At 37.0% G+C, this 19,948-nt stretch overlaps 1 protein-coding gene across 1 annotated transcript; it reads left to right on the forward strand.

Moving 5' to 3' along the window:
- The first annotated feature begins 3,955 nt into the window (after positions 1–3,955).
- On the forward strand, positions 3,956–12,090 carry LOC118051980 (TMV resistance protein N-like). Its single transcript, XM_035062787.2, is given in 9 exon segments — positions 3,956–4,127; positions 4,215–4,344; positions 4,461–4,567; positions 8,011–8,500; positions 8,641–9,739; positions 9,850–10,125; positions 10,229–11,005; positions 11,007–11,159; positions 11,302–12,090. Coding segments are annotated over 7 exon segments (3,486 nt in total). The 5' UTR covers positions 3,956–4,127; positions 4,215–4,344; position 4,461; the 3' UTR covers positions 11,887–12,090.
- The last annotated feature ends 7,858 nt before the right edge of the window (positions 12,091–19,948 follow it).

The raw sequence follows: 19,948 nt of genomic DNA on the forward strand, positions 1-19,948 counted from the left end.
TTTTTTTCCTAGTATTTAAACTATACAAGTATGGCAGGTGACAACATGTAATCTAATGATTTACAATTCACAAAAAGGCAATAGAAGAATTGCAAAAGGCATTCCAATTCAAGACTGACCTATCCAGTAATACACATTGAGAATTAAATGCAAAATATAAAAAACCTTAACACATTGAGAACCAACAATCTTAGTTATAAGAAATTACAACACACAAAAATAGCAAGCAAGAAATTAAACAGATTCACAGAGTACCTAAACAAATTACATATAATTAAGAAGCTTAGTTAAAGATAATGGAAAGTGACCTTGACAAGAGTGCAATCATGGAATGTTTCGTTGCTTCGTTGTCTATGCAAAATTGCAGAATCTGCAACACCAAAGCAAGCAAGATCAAACAAAGCATAGGTGAACACAGAGTAGTGCAGCACCACTCCCCCTCTAAAAAAATACCTAGTAGCAAACCAAGTAATAGTAGAATACTCGGGAGATAAACACAGATTCACAGAATACCTAGATAATTTTTGTCTCTAATCACCACCATTAGACAGAAAAAACAAAGCTTGGGATTGGGAATCAATTCTTACCTTCGTCTCGCCAAGAACGCTTCGGATCGGAGGAAAGTGATTTCTTAAATTGCTGGGGAAAAGGGAAAGGGAAAAGGAGTCAGGGAGACTGGGAGACGGGGACTTGGAAAAAGACTGGTGCTGCGGTGCAGTGGTGCTGAGTCAAAGAAGCATTTGCAATTTTGCATTTCTAATTGTCTGCAACTTTGCATTTGCCATTTGGTGAAACTGTAAAAGTGAAAGTTTTGGTTAACTTGTGAAAACGTTACGTTTTTTACGAGTCAACCCGATTTTGCGGGTTTTCGAGTTTTAACCCTGATTCAACTTGTTTTTTGTATTTTAACTCAAAAAATCAGACGATTTTACGAGTTAAAACGCATTTTTAATAACCATGGCCACCTGATATTGAATTATTTTAATGTGATAAAATTAAAAAAAATATTTTAAAAATAAAAAAAATATTATTTTAATATATTTTTAAATAAAAAAACTTTTAAAAAATTACAGTTAGCGTGTTCCATTGAACTAGGCAAGAAGATAGTGTTGTTCACGAAGTCCTGAATGGGATTATGCTATTATGATGTATTTTTAATATTCTTGAAATATTCAACTATAAATATTTTTAATTTTAATGTTGGTAAACATGCATAGCAAAAAAATATATATATAATATTTCTAACTCTAAGATAAATAAATAAACTAATAAAATGATTTTAAATCTGTGCATACATATTTTTTAAAAAAATTCATAAATTAATTATATGGTGAAATATCTAAAAACAAATACAAGGACCTACAAATAAATTCAAAAGGTCCACAAATATTTTTTAAAACTTTTTAATATCACAAAGAAACTCATTTGGTAAGATATCAAAATAAAAATAAAAATAAAAATAAAAAGATAAGGTATAAGAATGTTTTTAGGCCAAACACATTTTCTCCTCTGGTTATGTTTTGTTCACCCCATCCCCATTCTCCCCATTTTTCCAGCTTCCCCTTCCAGTTCTTTGCTACCCCCCACGTCCGTTCCTTTAGTTCCTCCCTATCCGTTCCTTTTCAGTTTCCCCTTCTGTTTTGCTCTTTTTCTGTGTCAGTGTTCTTCAGTTCTTCTGCTTCTTCCTTGTCCCCAGTTCCTCTTCAGCTCTGCTGCTCCCCCCTTCTTCCCCTCGGTTCATGGCCTTTCTCTGGCTTTATAAAAGCCAGAGAAGACCTGGCGTTTGTGCCTCAGTAATGGTATGCACCGTGGGAACTGGCGTCCGTTTTTTTTCCTGGTGAGATGAAGAAGATGAATATTGTATATTGAAACGACGCCGTTTTCGGGATGGGAACGGTTGTTTGCAATTTGGTGCTTTAGGTTTTGACATTCTGTAATGAAGACCCTAGTTAAATTTAATTGGACCCCTGCATGTTTGCGCCTTGTACGAACCAGTCCTTGGTTTCTGAAATTTTCAATCCAGTCCTTAATTGACTCTTCAACTTGTAATTCTTTCCAATTTACCTCTATAAAAATCAATTAAGCTCTCTACAGTTCCCAGTATTTTCACTTTAGTCCTTCTACTTTCATTTCTTGCACTTATGACCCAAATCAGCCCCAAACTTTGGTAATTTGTCAATTAAGCCCCTGATTCCATTAATTAAACTAATTCCAAGTTCATTTAAGTCCGAAAACTTATCAATCATGCAATTAAGCCCTTGATTTGGTTAATTAAACTAAACCAAAATTTAATTAAGTCCTCAAACTTTCAATTATATTTAATTAACCTAGATTTTAATTTATTCTTCATTCATTTCATTTTTATTTTTATTTCATCACCATTTTTGCATTTTGTTTTTCATTTTTTCAACATTTGTTTTATTATTTTTCATTTTTTTTCATCATTTTTTATAGAAAATATAGTAAAAATAAAAATAAAAAGAGAAAGAAATTGAGTTATGACATACATCATTATTGATAACATGAATTGTCTTGATTAAAAATATTATTGTTGGAACAATTATATTTATGTTAAGTAAAGACTAATATTATAGTAGGTAGAAGGAATTATGTTCAATTGATGATGTACAACTATCATGATTTATATTAGTTATCTTACTTAATTATAATATGGTGTGATTGATGTTATGTTAGCATTGTTCTATGGGTTTTATATTAATATATTTAATAAACCATGAATAAAGATAATATTACTCAAGTCAAGTGAGAGAATGTTAAATGTAACCACGACGATGAGTTCTTAAATGGTTTAACAAATATTAATGTTTGGTCAATTCGAAGTAGGTTTTTATTTAATAATCGTACACTTGATGGATATATATAATGAGAATATTCGGAAAATTGGTTTCTATCATTTTATGCATAGTTTTGAAATCTGGCCCGGCCCGACGGATCAACCCGAGACCCGACCGACCCGGGGCTGAAACTAGACCGGGTTGAAGAAAAAATAAAGAAAAAAAAAATTCGATGTGACACGGCGACCCGGCAAGACCCAGCTGCAAATATGTTGACTTTTATTTTTTTTCTAAAATGACTTTTTATTTTAAAAAATAAAATTTGACCCGGTGACTTGATCAAAACCTAAAGTCTAGATTTTAAACCGGGCCAGGTACCAGGCCGGATCTTAAAACTATGATTTGATGTATGTTTTCTATCATCACATCACAAATATACGTGAAAATAAATATTAAATGCTAGAAGAGACATATTTTTTTGCCGTGTAGAAAAACGTGTTAATTGGGAAGTCTAACTTCTTAATCAAAAGTAAAAACAGAAGGTTCAGTTGACGCCCAGTCAAAGTCTTCCTTGGGAGAAAAGCTCCCAGGCTGAGAGATAGAGACAGCCAAACGCTTTGGATAATGATCTTATTAATTTGCCGTGTGTTGACTTTTATTTTTTTTCTAAAATGACTTTTTATTTTAAAAAAAAAAATTTGACCCGGTAACTTGATGAAAACCTAAAGTTTAAATTTTAAACCGGACCAGACACCAGGCCGGATCTTAAAACTATGATTTGATGTATGTTTTCTTTCATCACATCACAAATATACGTGAAAATAAATATTAAATGCTAGAAGAGACATATTTTTTTGCCGTGTAGAAAAACGTGTTAATTGGGAAGTCTAACTTCTTAATCAAAAGTAAAAACAGAAGGTTCAGTTGACGCCCAGTCAAAGTCTTCCTTGGGAGAAAAGCTCCCAGGCTGAGAGATGGAGACAGCCAAACGCTTTGGATAATGATCTTATTAATTTGCCGTGTGGAAAATCGTGCCATTTGACTCTGATGCTGTCAAAACCTTCCCAACAACCCGGTTGCCAAAAGAGACCTGCTTTTACACTGCTTTGGTTCTCAAGAAAACTTTTAGATGCTCAAGCAAGAGCTATAAAGAAATTGCATTACTAATAATTTGCAAGAACTCATATTCTGTCTCTGTAACAATATTGGCTCTACTAGTCTTCAGGCTTCAGTACTTTACTCTTGATCAGCTAACCTTTCCGATTGCTGCAATTTGATCTTTAAAGTCATCAAGTTGGTGGAATCCGACCACCTCATAAACACCGTATAGAGGTAAACAGTGAGATTGTTGCTACAGATTGCATGCATGTAGTTTTCTTTGTTTTCTTCTTCTCAGCAATATTAGTTTTTGCATGACAGCAATATTGACACTAAGAAGATTGCCAGAGAAAATAATTGTTACTTTTAGAAGCCCGTATTGATCAGCTAACATCTCTCTCAGATCGCTACAATTTCATAGCTGGTGGAATCCAACTTTCGTTATACAGAGGTATAACTAACCTCTTCTTTTGCTTCTTTCTTGTTTCAATTTCATGCCTCTACTCAAAACAATAATTTGAAAGCTTTACGTTCATACATATCATTGACAACTTTCTTCTATTTTAGAATGCAGAAGGAAAAACGTAAGCAATCCAAAGATGAAGAAAACGATTCATCCTCGCGATGGAGAAGAAAAGTAGACCTCAGTAAGCCTGTCAGTTTTGTCTCCACAGGTAAGGTAGAAATATGTCGTGCTGAGAGTATAACAATAAAAATTATTCATTGGCCATCTAACAATATTATCGTGTAGCATGTAGTCGTTTTTCTTTCCCTGATGCACAAAATTATTCATTGATCATCTAACATCATTAACATCTAGCATGTAGTCGTTTTTGTTTTCATGTTTACAGCAATATTAACACTAATTAGAAGATTGCCAAAGAAAATAATTGTTAGATATGGGACTTTATGCTGTCATGTTTTTGCTAGTAAATCTTCCTCGCGTCTTTCTTGTTTTAATTTCATTTCTTCACAAATAACTTTGATTTCATAAAAAAAAAAAAAAAAAACACTTGCCAAAGCTTTTATGTTTACATCATTTAGTTAAGTTCCTTCCATCTCTTTTTTAGTTTAAGACTAGCATATTTGCCCGTGCTCCACTACAAGTTGGAGTATTTTCCAAGTAACTTGGATCAGATGTGGGTGTTAGACCCAAATACTCAAGGTTTGGCAGCCACCCTAGACCCAAGACGCTTAGGTCTGCCATAACTTGCCAGACCCAAGATATTTAGGTTTGACATAGGTGGCAGACCGAAGTCGCTTTCGGCTTACTGGATCCAAGTTGCTTGGGTCTAACACGATTGCTAGACTTAACCAAAGATAGATAATCAAAGAAAACAAAAGAATGAAGAGGTAATTGGGTATGGCGTAAGGGTCTGGCACTTAGGTCTAGGCAAACCCAATGTTGCAAAGATACTTGGGTCTAGAAACCATGTCAGACCCAAGTCAATATTAAATAGTTAAAATACATTTTTAACCTTGAAAAAATAAAAAATAAGCTTTGCATATGTGATTATTTTTATTCTTTCAAATTGTTTTTGGTGTAATTTTTTATAATCATGAGGGTCATTCATGTTTATATGTGCCTAGCAACAATGTCAGACTCACATTACATATCAAACCCAAGATGATTGGGCCTGACGTGTTTGCTAGACCCAAGTCGCTTGGATCTGACTTGTTTTCTAGACCCAACTATCTTGGGTCTAGCATGGTTATCAAACCTAGGGTATTTGGGTCTGGGTTGGTTTTATTGAAAAGAAAGAAAATATTATTTTAATAAAAAAAAATAACATGAATACCTGATAATCTAATGATCCAAGGTTTCATGACTATGATAAAAGATTGTCACCCCAATAAAGCTAAGAATAAGTTCTCTAATAGGATTAGTAAAAAACTTAGCTATTTTTCAAATTGAAAATTTTTTAAAACATAAAGTAGATGTTTTAAAATTTAAAACTATAGTGACCAATGAGAGATAATTGAAAAAAATGAAAGGATGAAGAGGTAATTAGGTCTGGCATATGAGGTGCCAAACCTTAGTCGCTTGGGTCTGCCAAAGTGAAAGACCCTAGGTATGGTAATGGTGTCAAACCCAAGTGGCTTGGGTCCATAGTTTTGAAGGGCCCAGTGGGTCGACTTGGGACCCAGCCGACCCTGGGCTGGATCCGAGCCAGGTTGTAGAAAAAACAGGGGAAGGAAAATTTTGGCATGACTAGGCGGGTTAACCTGGTGACTCGGTTGACTTGGCAAGACCCGGTTGTAAGCCCGTTGACTTTTTTTTTACTAAAACTATGTTATTTTGATTTAAAAAGAAATTGACCCGGCCGACCTGGTCAAAACCTGGAACCCCTGGCTTTGGACCGGGCCGGGTCTTAAAACTATACTTGGGTCTGGTAACCACCCTAGACCCAAATAGTTTGGGTGTGGTGTGGTTGTCAGACCTATTATTCAATAATTATAATCAAAGGTGTTTGACCCAAGCTAGCTTGGGTCTGACAAACGTTACTGGCCGACTCTTACTTGGGCTTGGTAATATGTCAGAGCCACGTTACTTGGGTTTGATAATCATGTCTAACTTTTTTTTTTTTTTTTTGCAATGGGCACCATAATTTTTCATAAGGAGAGAGGGTAGGAAGGGAGGGAGGAAAAAACCCCTATTTGGAGCTCTTTCATGAACCTTCTCGGCATATGTGCCTTACCATTATGCTTGGGGTGACAAGGTGCATCGAAAGACACCTTGTAAAGAGACTTTTGATTTTGTTTTGAGGTAGCATACGCCACCGAATGGCACGGATGGCGCCCACCCGCTAACATTGTTATAACCTCTTCCTATTTCTTAACAGATCCATACCAGTATTATGAAAATAGAATTATAAGAACGAATCCTAGATGCAACCTTGTGAAAGAAAAGACAAAACATATCCCAATCTGAAATGATAGTTTCAAATATGTTCTTCCTAGTATGCCAAATAAGCCAGACTATTCCATAGAAAAATCCTTGCCACACCTTACGCTGAAACTTTCCATCAATCAATCCCTGCCATTGTTGAAACAATCATCCAAGGAATGAGGTATGCATCATGAAAGATCCCACTAGCTAACTATTATATTCCAGAAATTCCAAAATTAACAATCTTTCACTTGGAGACAAAAGTCATCCCACCTGTCTCCCGCTTAGAGACAAAAGGCATCTCACCTGTCTTCTGTCCTTGAAGACCAACTGAAGCTTTGCACAACTTCAGTTTCTCTATCGTTACTTCTTTTGTAAGCATATCAGCAGGATTTTCGCTTCCTCGAATCTTCTCAACTGTCAACTGACCATTAGAGCGAATGAAATGATATCTCAACTGTATGTGTTTTGTTCTAGCTTCAGAATCTATGTGTACATAAGAAACACATCCAAATACTTTGTAGTGTGAAAGTTTTACATCCTTTCCTGTCCAAACCTCTTCTGGAATTCTAAAATTTATAGGAACAGAAGGTCATTGATTGATCAAGTAGACTGCAGTATTAACAAGTACTCCGGACCAAAATGATGGAGGTAGCCCAGCATGTAACCTCATGCTTCTTGCATTCCACTGATGACGTGGCCGATGGAGATTTGGTAGATGATATGGTAGATGGCGTGTCCTGACACGTGGCGGGTGATGCGTCGGGTGACATGACAATGATGTGGTCACTGATTGGGATAAAGATGCTTTTGCATATTTAGTGGAAGGAGAAAGACAAAGGGTTGGTTTGTTGGAGTTCCGGATCTGATTCAGTCCTATCTAATGTACCCATGAGTGTTCTCATATAATTTATTGTCTATTGAATCTGTCTGGTAATCACTAAATGAAAGAACACTAAATTTTGGAATATCCTAGCAAATATCTTTTGACTTCCTGATAATCCACTGATAAATAATGGAAGTGTTGAACAATGGTCAGAAATGAAGAACTCCACTGACAAATATCATCAATCCGTTTGTTTCTGTGAAAGTTATATCTCAGCACATTCATATGTATTGCCTCTGGTGATCGCCTTACATGCATTTCTTGCTAGTAATTACAAGAAAGCAGATTCCTTCTCCAATTCATTGCTGCATTGCTAATTTATTGTGCCATAATTTCTGCAGCTTCCATGACAGAGCCAGAATCTTCATCTAGACCAAAAGGGGCTTATGATGTATTTCTGAGTTTTAGAGGAGAAGATAATCGCAAGAATTTTACAAATCATCTATATACTGCCTTAGTCCAAGCAGGAATCCTCACTTTTCAAGATCATAATGAAATTCCTAGAGGTGAAGAAATATCCAAACATCTCCTTAAGGCAATTCAAGAATCAAAGATATATATAGTGGTGTTCTCAAAAGGATATGCTTCTTCTAGATGGTGTCTTAATGAACTTGTAGAGATTCTGGAGTGCAAAAGCAGGAAAACTGGTCAGATTGTTCTTCCTGTATTCTATGACATTGATCCTTCAGATGTGAGAAAACAGACTGGCAGTTTTGCAAAAGCATTTGATAGCCATGAAGAACGTTTTAAAGAGAAGGTGAAGGAATGGAGAAAAGCTCTTGAGGAGGCCGGAAATCTAAGTGGATGGAATCTCAATGATATGGAAAATGGGTATGACATTTCTCTCTAAATTCACTTGCACGCATTTATGGAGTAATTATACATTAGATTTTACCATGTGAAACAACAAAATATTTTTTTAGCATGCTTAATTGTCTCTCTATTAATGAGTTGCTTTTGTCAATGAACAGCCACGAATCAAAATTTATCCAAGTGATTGTCAAGGATGTGTTGAATAAATTGGATCCCAAGAACCTAAATGTTGCTACTCACCTAGTAGGTATTGATCGCCTTGTCCATACTATTAGTGACTTCCTAAGTATTGCGACAGATGAGGTTCGCATTGTCGGCATACATGGGATGCCAGGAATAGGAAAGACGACTTTAGCAAAAGTTGTATTTAATCAACTCTGCTATGGATTTGAGGGAAGCTGTTTTCTTTCGAATATCAATGATACATCAGAACAATCTAATGGTCTCGTTCTCTTACAAGAACATATTCTTCATGATATTTTGAAACAAAATGCTGGAACTATCAATAATGTTGATAGAGGAATGGTTCTCATCAAGGAACGACTTTGTCACAAAAGAGTTCTTGTTGTTTTTGATGATGTGGTTCATTTGAACCAACTAAATGCTTTGATGGGAGAGCGAAGCTGGTTTGGTCCCGGGAGTAGAGTAATAATTACAACGAAAGATGAACGCTTGCTTCTTAAAGCGGATCGAACATATCAGGTCGAAGAATTGAAACAGTATGAGTCCTTTCAGCTTTTCAGTTGGCATGCCTTTGGGGATAGCAAGCCAACAAAAGATTATGTTGAGCTTTTGAATGATATAGTTGATTACTGTGGAGGGCTTCCTTTAGCCCTTGAGGTTTTAGGTTCTTGTTTGTCTGGGAAAAACAAATCTAGATGGAAATGTGTAATTGACAAGTTGAGAAAAATCTCAAATCGTGAAATTCAGAAAAAACTTAGAATAAGTTTTGACACACTTGATGACTATAATCTAAAGAATACATTTCTTGATATTGCATGCTTTTTTATTGGTAGAAATAAAGATTACGTAGCAAATATACTAGAAGGCCGTTGCGGTTACAATCCAGAAGATGATTTGGGAATTCTCAGTGAAAGGTCTTTGATTAAAGTTAATGCTTCTGGAAAGATAAGCATGCATGATCTATTGAGAGACATGGGAAGGGAGATCATTCATGAAGAGTCACCTGACCACCCTGGAAAACGCAGCCGAATTTGGCAACGTGAGGATGCATGGAATGTACTCAACAAGCAGATGGTAATTACTAAATGCATACACAAAAGCACAATCATGCACGTTTATCTTTCTTTTCAAACGTTTTGCTTATAATTATTTAGAAGTTCTACTGAATTTTGTTCTTTTTTTAGGGAACGGAAGTTGTAGAGGGTCTAGTGCTGGATGCGAGAACATCAGAAGATAAATCACTGAGCACGGGATCATTTACAAATATGCGATGCTTGAAGTTACTCCAAATCAATGGAGTACATCTCACTGGACCCTTCAACCTACTTTCTGAAGAGTTGATATGGATTTGTTGGCTTGAATGTGCTCTAAAATCTTTTCCATCCGATTTATTGTTGAACAACCTAGTTGTTCTTGATATGCAGTATAGTAACATCAAAGAATTTTGGAAGGAAAAAAAGGTCCGAAACATACTACAATCCTCCAAAATTTGTTATTTATATTTTTCAAGTTTAGAACTTTTGATGATTAGTTTTTGTTGTTTCTCCTCATTTGCTCTGACAGATTCTCAACAAGCTGAGAATTCTTAATCTCAGTTATTCAAAGAATCTTGTTAAAACACCAAACTTGCATAGTTCAAGTTTAGAGAAATTCATGCTTGAAGGTTGCTCGAGTTTGGTTGAGATGCATCAATCTATTGGATATTTGAAGAGACTCGTTTTCTTGAATCTGAAGGGATGTTGGAGGCTAAAGATTCTTCCTGAAAGCATTTGTGAGGTAAAATCTCTTGAAAGTTTGAATATTTCGGGGTGTTTATATCTTGAGAAGTTGCCGGAGCGCTTGTGTGATATTGAATCCTTTACTGAGCTGTTAGCAGATGGAATTGAGAATGAGCAATTTTTATCTTCAATTGAACATTTAAAGTATGTAAGGAAGTTGTCATTGTGCGGATACAATTTCAATCTGGACGCACCATCATCTCCATCCTGGCCTTCACCAATTTCATCATGGATGTCAGCAAGTGTTTTAGATTGGAAAGCTTTGCTGCCAACTTCTTTCACTGGTTGGAGATTATTGAGAAAACTAAGACTTGCTTATTATGGTTTGTCTGAAAGCTCACTTAATTGGGTTGATTTTGGTTGTTTGTCCTCTCTCGAAGAATTGAATCTGTCAGGAAACAAATTCTTCAGTCTGCCTTATGGCATCAGCGTCCTTCCTAAGCTGGGGCTTTTGAGAGTTCATAATTGCAGCAATCTTGTATCAATCTCAGAGCTTCCCTCAAATTTAAAATTCTTGGATGCAATCGGTTGCACATCAATGGAAAGAGTAAGGCTGCCAATCCCAGTCTAAAGAAAAATGAAAAATTTGTCTCTGTTATAGGTGTTCAGATTTAATGGAGATTCAGGGCATGGAAGGTCTAAGTAATCATGGCTGGATTCTTTCCTCTGATACCGCCTCCGATTTATCAAATAATAATAAGAAGAACGTTATTGAGGTACTATTCTGTCTTTCGTGCACATAAATACTCTCTCTCTCTCGCTCTCTCTCTCTCTATATATATATATATATCTATATATATATATATTTGTTACTGTTTTGAAATTTCAGCACTCTTTCAAATGAATTTATATATGCAGGCATCGTGCAATGTTAGTTATGGATATCATATTCACCACTACGATGTCAAATTGGCTATGGGTATCTATTATGTTAAGTATCCAAATGGGTTCATCTACCATAGACAAGGATGTTCATTATCATTTCATGTACCTCCAGTTTTCCAAGGGTTGATTTTTTGGGCTTTCTCTACAAGGACTGTTTTTAGTCGGATTCCCACAATCAATGCTATCATTAGAAAGAAGAGCAACGGTATTCAATTGTTTGAAGCTACACAGGTAGTCGGAAACTATTCCCCTCTTAGTTGGATAAGATACGTAAGTTCAAGAGAGATGGCAATGGAAGAACATTGTGCACACGAAGAATTGGAATTGTATGTGAATTTGGGGAGCGAAGACATTAATGTGAAACAATGTGGAATCCGAGTGATTGTAGATTTGGATTCATTTGAAGGAATAGAGTGGAGTCATGGCGTTGACAACAGAGTGATACATGTAGCGCCATATCATCTGCTTCCTCATCCTTCTTATGGTTCAATAGGATTTACTACAATGGAGCATTGGAAAGATTTTTTATCTAATTTCCCATTTCGAACAGAAACTTAATTTAACCTGAGCTCAATTCGTTGAAGGATTTCGTTTTTGAGTTGGCAACGGTACTCAGGTCTGATATTACCGCCTTGTTGTACAAAACAAACAAAGAAATAAATATAAAGCATTGTGTTTTTGTGCTGTTTCTTTTTATATAATGTATCATTTGTTGAAAATAATTTTACTCGAAAGGGAATAATTTATTTGGATTATTTGTTCAAGGGAGATGGGGAAAAAAAAAGAAAAAAGAAGGAAAAGTGTTAGTTAAATGTGGTGAATGATTAGAAGTTATGATGCATTTGCATAGATTTATTAACATGTATTATTATCTTTGGGAAAAAATTAAAAAGTATTAACATCATTCTATGATCAGTTCATGTTAATTATAAATAATTAAAAAGGATTAGTAATTTGGGTCTGCTCATAAAATTTCGTGTTGATCAAAATAGAAAGTATACAATTTGTGTGAAATCCAAATTGATCAAGGAACATTTGTATTCCATTGATAAAAGTAGTAGTGATCCTCTAAATTTACTTCACATTGATATTTATAATTTATAATTTGTGCAAATTAAAAATGGTAAAAAATATTTTAGTATTTTTATCATGATTGCACGAAATATTATTTTGTCTATTTGCTAAGAGAAACAAAGACGAGATCTTAGAAGTGTTTAAACATTTTAAAAACAAGGTTAAAATAAACTTAGCAAGAATATCAAGGTGATAAAAAAGGATAAAGGTGGAGAATAGGATTCATTTTTTGATGATTTTTTTCTTCTAAGCATAAATAATCCAACTTGAGAGGTTAAGCCATATACCATCATTGAAAAAGCTCAGGCACTAAAGAGATTAGATCTCTCATGGCATGGAATACCTATTCAACTTGAAATATCTAATAATAAATAGTGCGATGAAAAGAAATTTCCCGATAGGATATTACCAAAACTCTTTCACCTGGAAGTCTTTAAATAATAATTCACGTGGATTTTTCAATTAATAATTTCACATGAACTAACTGTTACACGCTTCTACTAATCTGTTTCTTTGGCTTAAAATTTGGAGAACTAATTGATACAATTAAGAATTAAAGGGACAAAATAAGACATACCCTGTAACATAAGGACTGCAGTTTCCTTTAAAAGAAGCCCTTTCTATTCCATGATGCTCAAGAAGATGCAACACAAAAAACTAACGGGTTTTAAATTAATAGAAAAAAAAAATTGAAAATTGAAATCATCTCAAGAAAACTAATTGAAATAAATATATAGAAATTAAAGTCTCTTTAGTTTTCCATTAACTTCTAATTTCATGAACAAATCAGTAATTAATGTGTTGTTTGAAGGAAGAATAAGTGTTATATACTAAAATTAAGCAAAGAATTATGAAGTCTAAACTAGAAAAAATATGTCAAAATTTATTGCAAATCAAACTTAATAAACTCCAGACTTAATGTGGATGGTGAATGGAAAATATAAAGAGTCTACATAATACAAGATTCTTAAAACAAGAAAATGAGTGGGTAGGCTATTAATTCGAAAACCATAACCTTATTTTTTGCCAATAATAGAACCCACTTCAAACCTAACTTTAGTTTTTGAAAATTCCAAGCCACCTTACAAATATTTTTAATATACATATTATATATCTTGATGTATGTATGGACACAAGCTGGCTGCATGACGGCGTCAACAAATGGGCTGCTGGCGGCGTCAAAAGATGGCAGCAAAGGACGGTGGGCAGTGGCTGCTAGGTGGCAATGACGGTGGTTGCCCATATTTGACCAAAGTTGGAGAAGAATTTGTTTCCTACCTCTGCTATAAATAGAGGCTGCTAATGAGAGCCTTAAAAACAAGAGAATTACAGAGACAAACACAGAGAGAAACACAGAGAGAGAGCTAGGGAGAGTTGAGTTGAGTTGAGAAGATTTTCTCCTCCTCCTTGTATTGTTGTTTGTATTGTTTGTAAGCTTTGATTTAATACAAACCGCAGTAGCTCCCGTGGAGTAGGCAAGGCCCATGAACACGTAAATTTTGTGCGTGATTGAGTTCTGGAAATACCCCAACAACTGGTATCAGAGCTTGTTCTTGAAAAAGAGGGTGTTTGATCCAAACTCAAAAATAAAAGTTCTCAAAACGTGTTTTTGAACATACCATCGTGTAGAGTACAACCGGACGAATCCACTGGTGAAAACCCGGCGAAGAACCGACGTCCTGCATGCCCGCACGCGCCTACACGCACCGACGCTAGCACTGCCCACGCGCACCAACGCGCGCCCACGCTCCTTCTTCGCCCAAGGTCCCTTACAAAACGGGTCGGGTCTGACCCGCCACGTCAGCAAGTCGCACGGTCAACGGCCACGTCAGCTGCCACGTCATCCATCTGGTTTTTATTCCAGTGCGCCGCCAGACGCCTAATCGTCTGACACGTGGCTACATCATCAATCCCAGTTGAAGGGTTTTTGATCGGTGCGCGCTCAGTAACTAATCGGCGGACACGTGGCTCAATCTGGATCGCTATGAGTTTTGATCCAGTACGACTCAGGCCCTAATCGTCTGACACGTGGCTTAATCTGCACCGCTGCTGAGTTTTGATCCGGTGCGACGCAGGCGGTACTCTGGCTGACACGCGGCTGCATCTGCAACGTCCGTTGACCAAAAACTTTGATTGCTAAAATCTGAGCCATCCGAAGTCCGATTGGGGTGATCTCAGTGTCATTTCCAACATTTTTGGCCGTTCCGGACACATCTGTAAGGTCAGATTTGGCAAATTCGAATTGGAGAAATATTAAAAATGGCAGATGAAATAAAGGTTGCTGGAATTGAAAAATTTGACGGAACAGATTTTGGATACTGGAAAATGCAAATTGAAGATTATCTATATGGGAAGAAACTTCATCTTCCCTTATTGGGAAGCAAACCAGAAAAGATGGAAGCAGAAGAAATGCAACTTCTTGATAGACAAGTTTTCTGGGCATTATCCGGCTATCGTTATCAAGAGAAGAGTTGCTCACAATGTTAACGAAAGAAAAATCCACTGCAAAATTGATGGAAGCCTTGTCTGGATGTATGAGAACAGCCATCAGTAATAATAAAGTGCACCTGATGAAAAGTTGTTCAACTTTGAAAGATGGTTGAAAACACTTCTGTGACACATACACCTCAACAACTTTAATACCAATCACAAATCAATTGTCATCTGTTGAGATTGAGTTTGATGATGAGATTCGTGCACTCATCTTGCTAGCTTCACTTCCAAGCAGTTGGAAGGCATGAGGGGACAGCCGTGAGCAATTCAGCTGGAAAATCCAACTGAAGTATGATGACATTCGAGACTTGATTTTGGCTGAAGAAGTGTGAAGGAAAGACTCAGGTGAATGTTCAAAGCTCAGGATCAGCTCTCAACATCAACACTCGAGGGAGGAACAAGCATAGAGGCTCATCCACAGGTAGATCAAAATCAAAGATACAGAAGTAAAAGCAAGTTGGAACCAGAAAGCAGGTTTGAATGTTGGCAATTAGTGGGCAAACCTGTCATTTAGTAGGAATTGCACAAAGCGAGAAACCTGAAGCTGGACTCTGCAAACGCTACATTTTATACAGGATGAGTACAATCTTTAATTCTTGTTGTACATAGTCAAATGATGAGTGGATTCTTGATTCATGGTGCTTTCATTCCATTGTACGCCACACAATGAAATGGGCTTGCAGAGAAATTATGGTTGTGGAGGGAGATCACGGTGTAGGTCTATTTGGCGATGGAACACGCACGGTGGAATGGGTGGGTGCGGGTAGGAGATGTACAAATCAAGACATATGAATGGATCTATATGGACCTTGCAGACGTAAGGCATGTTCCTGAATTAAAGAAAAAAAGTTGATCTCTGTCGGAACAACTTGATGATAGTGGTCATTCAATACTTTTTGCTGGATGGAATATGGAAAGTATCAAAGGGAGCAATGGTTTAGCTCGTGGGAAAGAAAACCGGCACCCTGTATATGACTACAAGATTTGCAGACATCATTGCCTCAAACTGAAGCAGAAAATCAAAGACAGCTATGGCATTGTAGACTTGGCCATATGAGTCAAAAGGGGATGAAGATACTTCAGTGGAAGGGAAAGCTGCCAGAGTTAAAAATGTCGATCTAGACATTTGTGAAGGCTATGTTCTTGGAAACAGAAGAAGGTCAGTTTCTTAAGGTTGGCAGAACCTTAAGACCAAGAAAGCTAGAACTGGTACACACAGATTATGGGGACCGTCTCCAGTAGCATCTCTTGGAGGTTCTCGGTATTATGTGACTTTCATTGATGACTTCAGGAGGAAGGTATGGGGGTCTACTTTTCTGAAAATAAATTCTGATGTGTTTGAAACATTCAAGAAATGGAAAGGCCATGGTTGAGACTGAATCAGGTCTAAGTTGAAATGCTTGAGATCTTGATAATGAGAGAAATACATTGATGGAGGGTTTCAAGGAGTATTGTGTTGTCAATGGTATCAGAATGGAAAAGACCATTCCAGGGCACACCGCAACAGAATGGCGTTGCCTGAACGGATGAACAGGACCATCAATGAACGAGCTAGAAGCATGAGGTTGCATTCAGGGTTACCTAAAACATTCTGGGCTGACGCAGTTCATACCACAGTTTACTTGATCAACCGTGGACCGTCAGTTCCTTTGGAATTCAGACTGCCCGAGGAAGTATGGAGAGGAAAAGAGGTACGACTCTCTCATTTTGAAGGTCTTTGGTGTTTCCTATGTTTCATATAGATTATGATGCTCGCAACAAGTTAGAAGCCAAAATCCAAGAAATGTTTCTTCATTGGCTATGGAAATGAAGATATTCGGATTTGGTTCTGGTTATGATCAGATAGAAAGATATTATCAGAAGAGGAACGTGATCTTCAATGAGAAAGTTATGTACAAAGACAGATCAAGTGGAGAAACAGAGATGGCTGATTCAGATACAAGTCCACAAAGATCTGAATTCATAAGATTAGAAGGGCTTCCCGATGTTACTAAGCAGAAACAACAATCAAGAGTCTTTACAAGAAGATTCAGCACACATCTGTGCCCACTACCACACAAGAAGATGGCGGAGCCAATTGAACCAGTTGTTCGCAGGTCTTCAAGGATGATAAAGCCCCCACAACGGTTCACACTTTTACTGAATTATATTTTGCTGACAGATGGTGGTGAACCACTAACTTATGAAGAATCCTTACAAGATGGAAACTCAAGCAAGTGGGAGTTAGCCATGAAGGATGAGATGAGCTCGTTGCTGAAGAACAAGACTTGGGAGCTAACAGCATTACCTGAAGGAAAGAAGGCCTTGCACAATAAGTGGGTTTACAGAGTGAAGACTGAGCATGACGGAAGCAAACGGTTCAAGGCAAGACTTGTTGTCAAAGGGTTTCAACAAAAGAAAGGCATTGACTACTCTGAGATTTTTTCTCCAGTTGTGCAACTCACAACAATCAGAGTTGTTCTGGGGATAGTAGCTGCAGAAAATTTACATCTTGAACAGTTAGATGTAAAAACAGCATTCCTTCATGGTGAATTGGAGGAAGACATTTACATGCAACAACCAGAGGGGTTTGAAATGCAAGGAAAGGAGAATCAAGTCTGCAAGCTACAGAAAAGCCTATACGGTTTGAAGCAAGCTCCAAGATAGTGGTACAAGAAGTTTTACAACTTCATGTGCAGTTCCGGGTATACAAGATGCCAAGCTGATCATTGTTGCTATATCAAACATTTTGACAACTCCTACATCATTCTACTATTATATGTAGATGATATGTTGATTGCAGGATCCAGCATTGAGGAGATTGATAAGCTGAAACAGCAGTTGTCAAAACAGTTTGAAATGAAGGATTTGGGAGCTGCTAAACAAATACTTGGAATGAGAATCATCAGAGATAAAGACAAAGGCATACTAAAGCTCTCACAAACAGAGTATGTCAAGAAGGTTCTCAGCAGGTTTAGTATGGATAATACTAAACCAGTAAGTACACCACTGGGGAATCATTTCAAGCTCAGTAAAGATCAGTCACCAAAAACTGAGCTAGAAAGTGGATACATGGAGAAGATTCCATACGCCTCAGCTATTGGCTCTTTGATGTATGCTATGGTCTGTACCAGACCAGACATTGCCCATGCAGTGGGAGTTGTAAGCCGATATATGAGCAATCCTGGAAAGCAGCATTGGGAGGCGGTGAAATGGATCATGAGGTACTTAAAAGGTTCATCGGAAACTTGTCTCAGTTTCACAGCTGGTGGTTTGAAACTTGAAGGTTTTGTAGATGCTGATCTAGCAGGAGATATTGATAGCAGAAAGAGCACTACAGGATATGTATACACTCTAGGAGGTACTGCTGTTTCCTGGAGTTCTACCTTGCAAAAGATCGTCGCTCTTTCAACAACAGAAGCTGAATATGTTGCAGTCTCGGAATCTGCAAAAGAGATAGTATGGTTGCAGAGTTTCCTGAAGGAATTGGACAAGATGAATGGAAAAGGTACTTTGTATAGCGATAGTCAGAGTGCCATCTTCCTTGCCAAGAATCCAGCATTTCATTCAAGGACGAAGCATATTCAGATCAAATATCACTTCATTCGACAATTGCTAGACGACGAGCAACTAATGCTAGAGAAGATCTGTGGAAGCGAGAATCCAGCTGATATGTTAACCAAAGGTGTTACTCTTGATAAACTGAAGCTGTGTAAAGCTTCAGTAGGCCTCCAAGACTAAAAGATGGATATAAAGCCATTTGTGTCCAAGTGGGAGATTGTTATGTATGGACACAAGCTGGCTGCATGACAGCGTCAACAATGGCTGCTGGCAGCGTCAAAGATGGCGGCAAGGACGGTGGGCAGTGGCTGCTAGGTGGCAATGACGGTGGTTGCCATATTTGACCAAAGTTGGGGAGAATTGTTTCCTACCTCTGCTATAAATAGAGGCTGCTAATGAGAGCCTTAAAAACAAGAGAATTACAGAGAGAAACACAGAGAGAGAGCTAGGGAGAGTTGAGTTGAGTTGAGTTGAGAAGATTTTCTCCTCCTCCTTGTATTGTTGTTTGTATTGTTTGTAAGCTTGATTAATACAAACCAGTAGCTCCGTGGAGTAGGCAAGTTGCCGAACCACGTAAATTTGTGCGTGATTGAGTTCTGGAAATACCCAACACTTGACTCCATAAGAATCATCTTTGCAAAGAGATAATTTTCCTTGCAAAACCATATGGTATTTTGAACAAGAACATATGATATAGAGGAAGTTGTTTATCATTGGGATAAAAAATCAATGTATCATCAACATACTGTAGTGCAGTTGGTGTTTGAGCCGAAAATTGTATTCTTGAATATAGACCACTCTACATTGAATATAGATCTTAGTTTCAGCAATGCAGGAGACATCAAGTTGTTAACTATCAATGACATTCCTAATCACATGTCTTTTAGAACTAGCTACTTCTCCAACATTTGTATTCCATTGATAGAAGAGGTATCTAAGAATGAATATATCTATATATAATATAGTAAAAATAAGTTCATAATTCTCGAGTCCATGGATGAATCACTATAAACATGCCAAAGTTCATAATTCCACGCGAAGTGATATTAGCCATATCAAAATTTCCTGGAGAAAAGGTGTGATTTGATGATGTCCCATCTACATCCGCCATATTCTGCCTCAACTAGTATGGTTTGTCTGCCAAAAAGCAATCCACTGTAACCTCCTGGATTTCTTTCTGGAAACAAGCTGTTTATAGAGTGATTTTGAGAGTCAAAATCTTGCCTTGTTATGTTTAATTCCTTCAATCTCGATGCACACTCGAAGAAAAAAGTCACATCATCGATGCAATCTGAATCAATTGTAGATTTCTCCACGCAATGTTTACAAGCCTCTTTGTTTTTCTCCACTGTTTCTGGTTTTTATACAAGATCATCGCCTTCGACATTATCAGGGACAAAAGTTATCATGGTATGCTGTAACTCCTCAAGGACTGGACATCTTGACTACAAAACTAGTCTCATTATCCTTAAAAATAATTTCCTCTTTAAAAGTGCTAGTCTGAGACATGCTG

Source organism: Populus alba, chromosome 19, assembly GCF_005239225.2.
Source record: "Populus alba chromosome 19, ASM523922v2, whole genome shotgun sequence".
In the NCBI taxonomy this organism is placed as follows: domain Eukaryota; kingdom Viridiplantae; phylum Streptophyta; class Magnoliopsida; order Malpighiales; family Salicaceae; genus Populus; species Populus alba.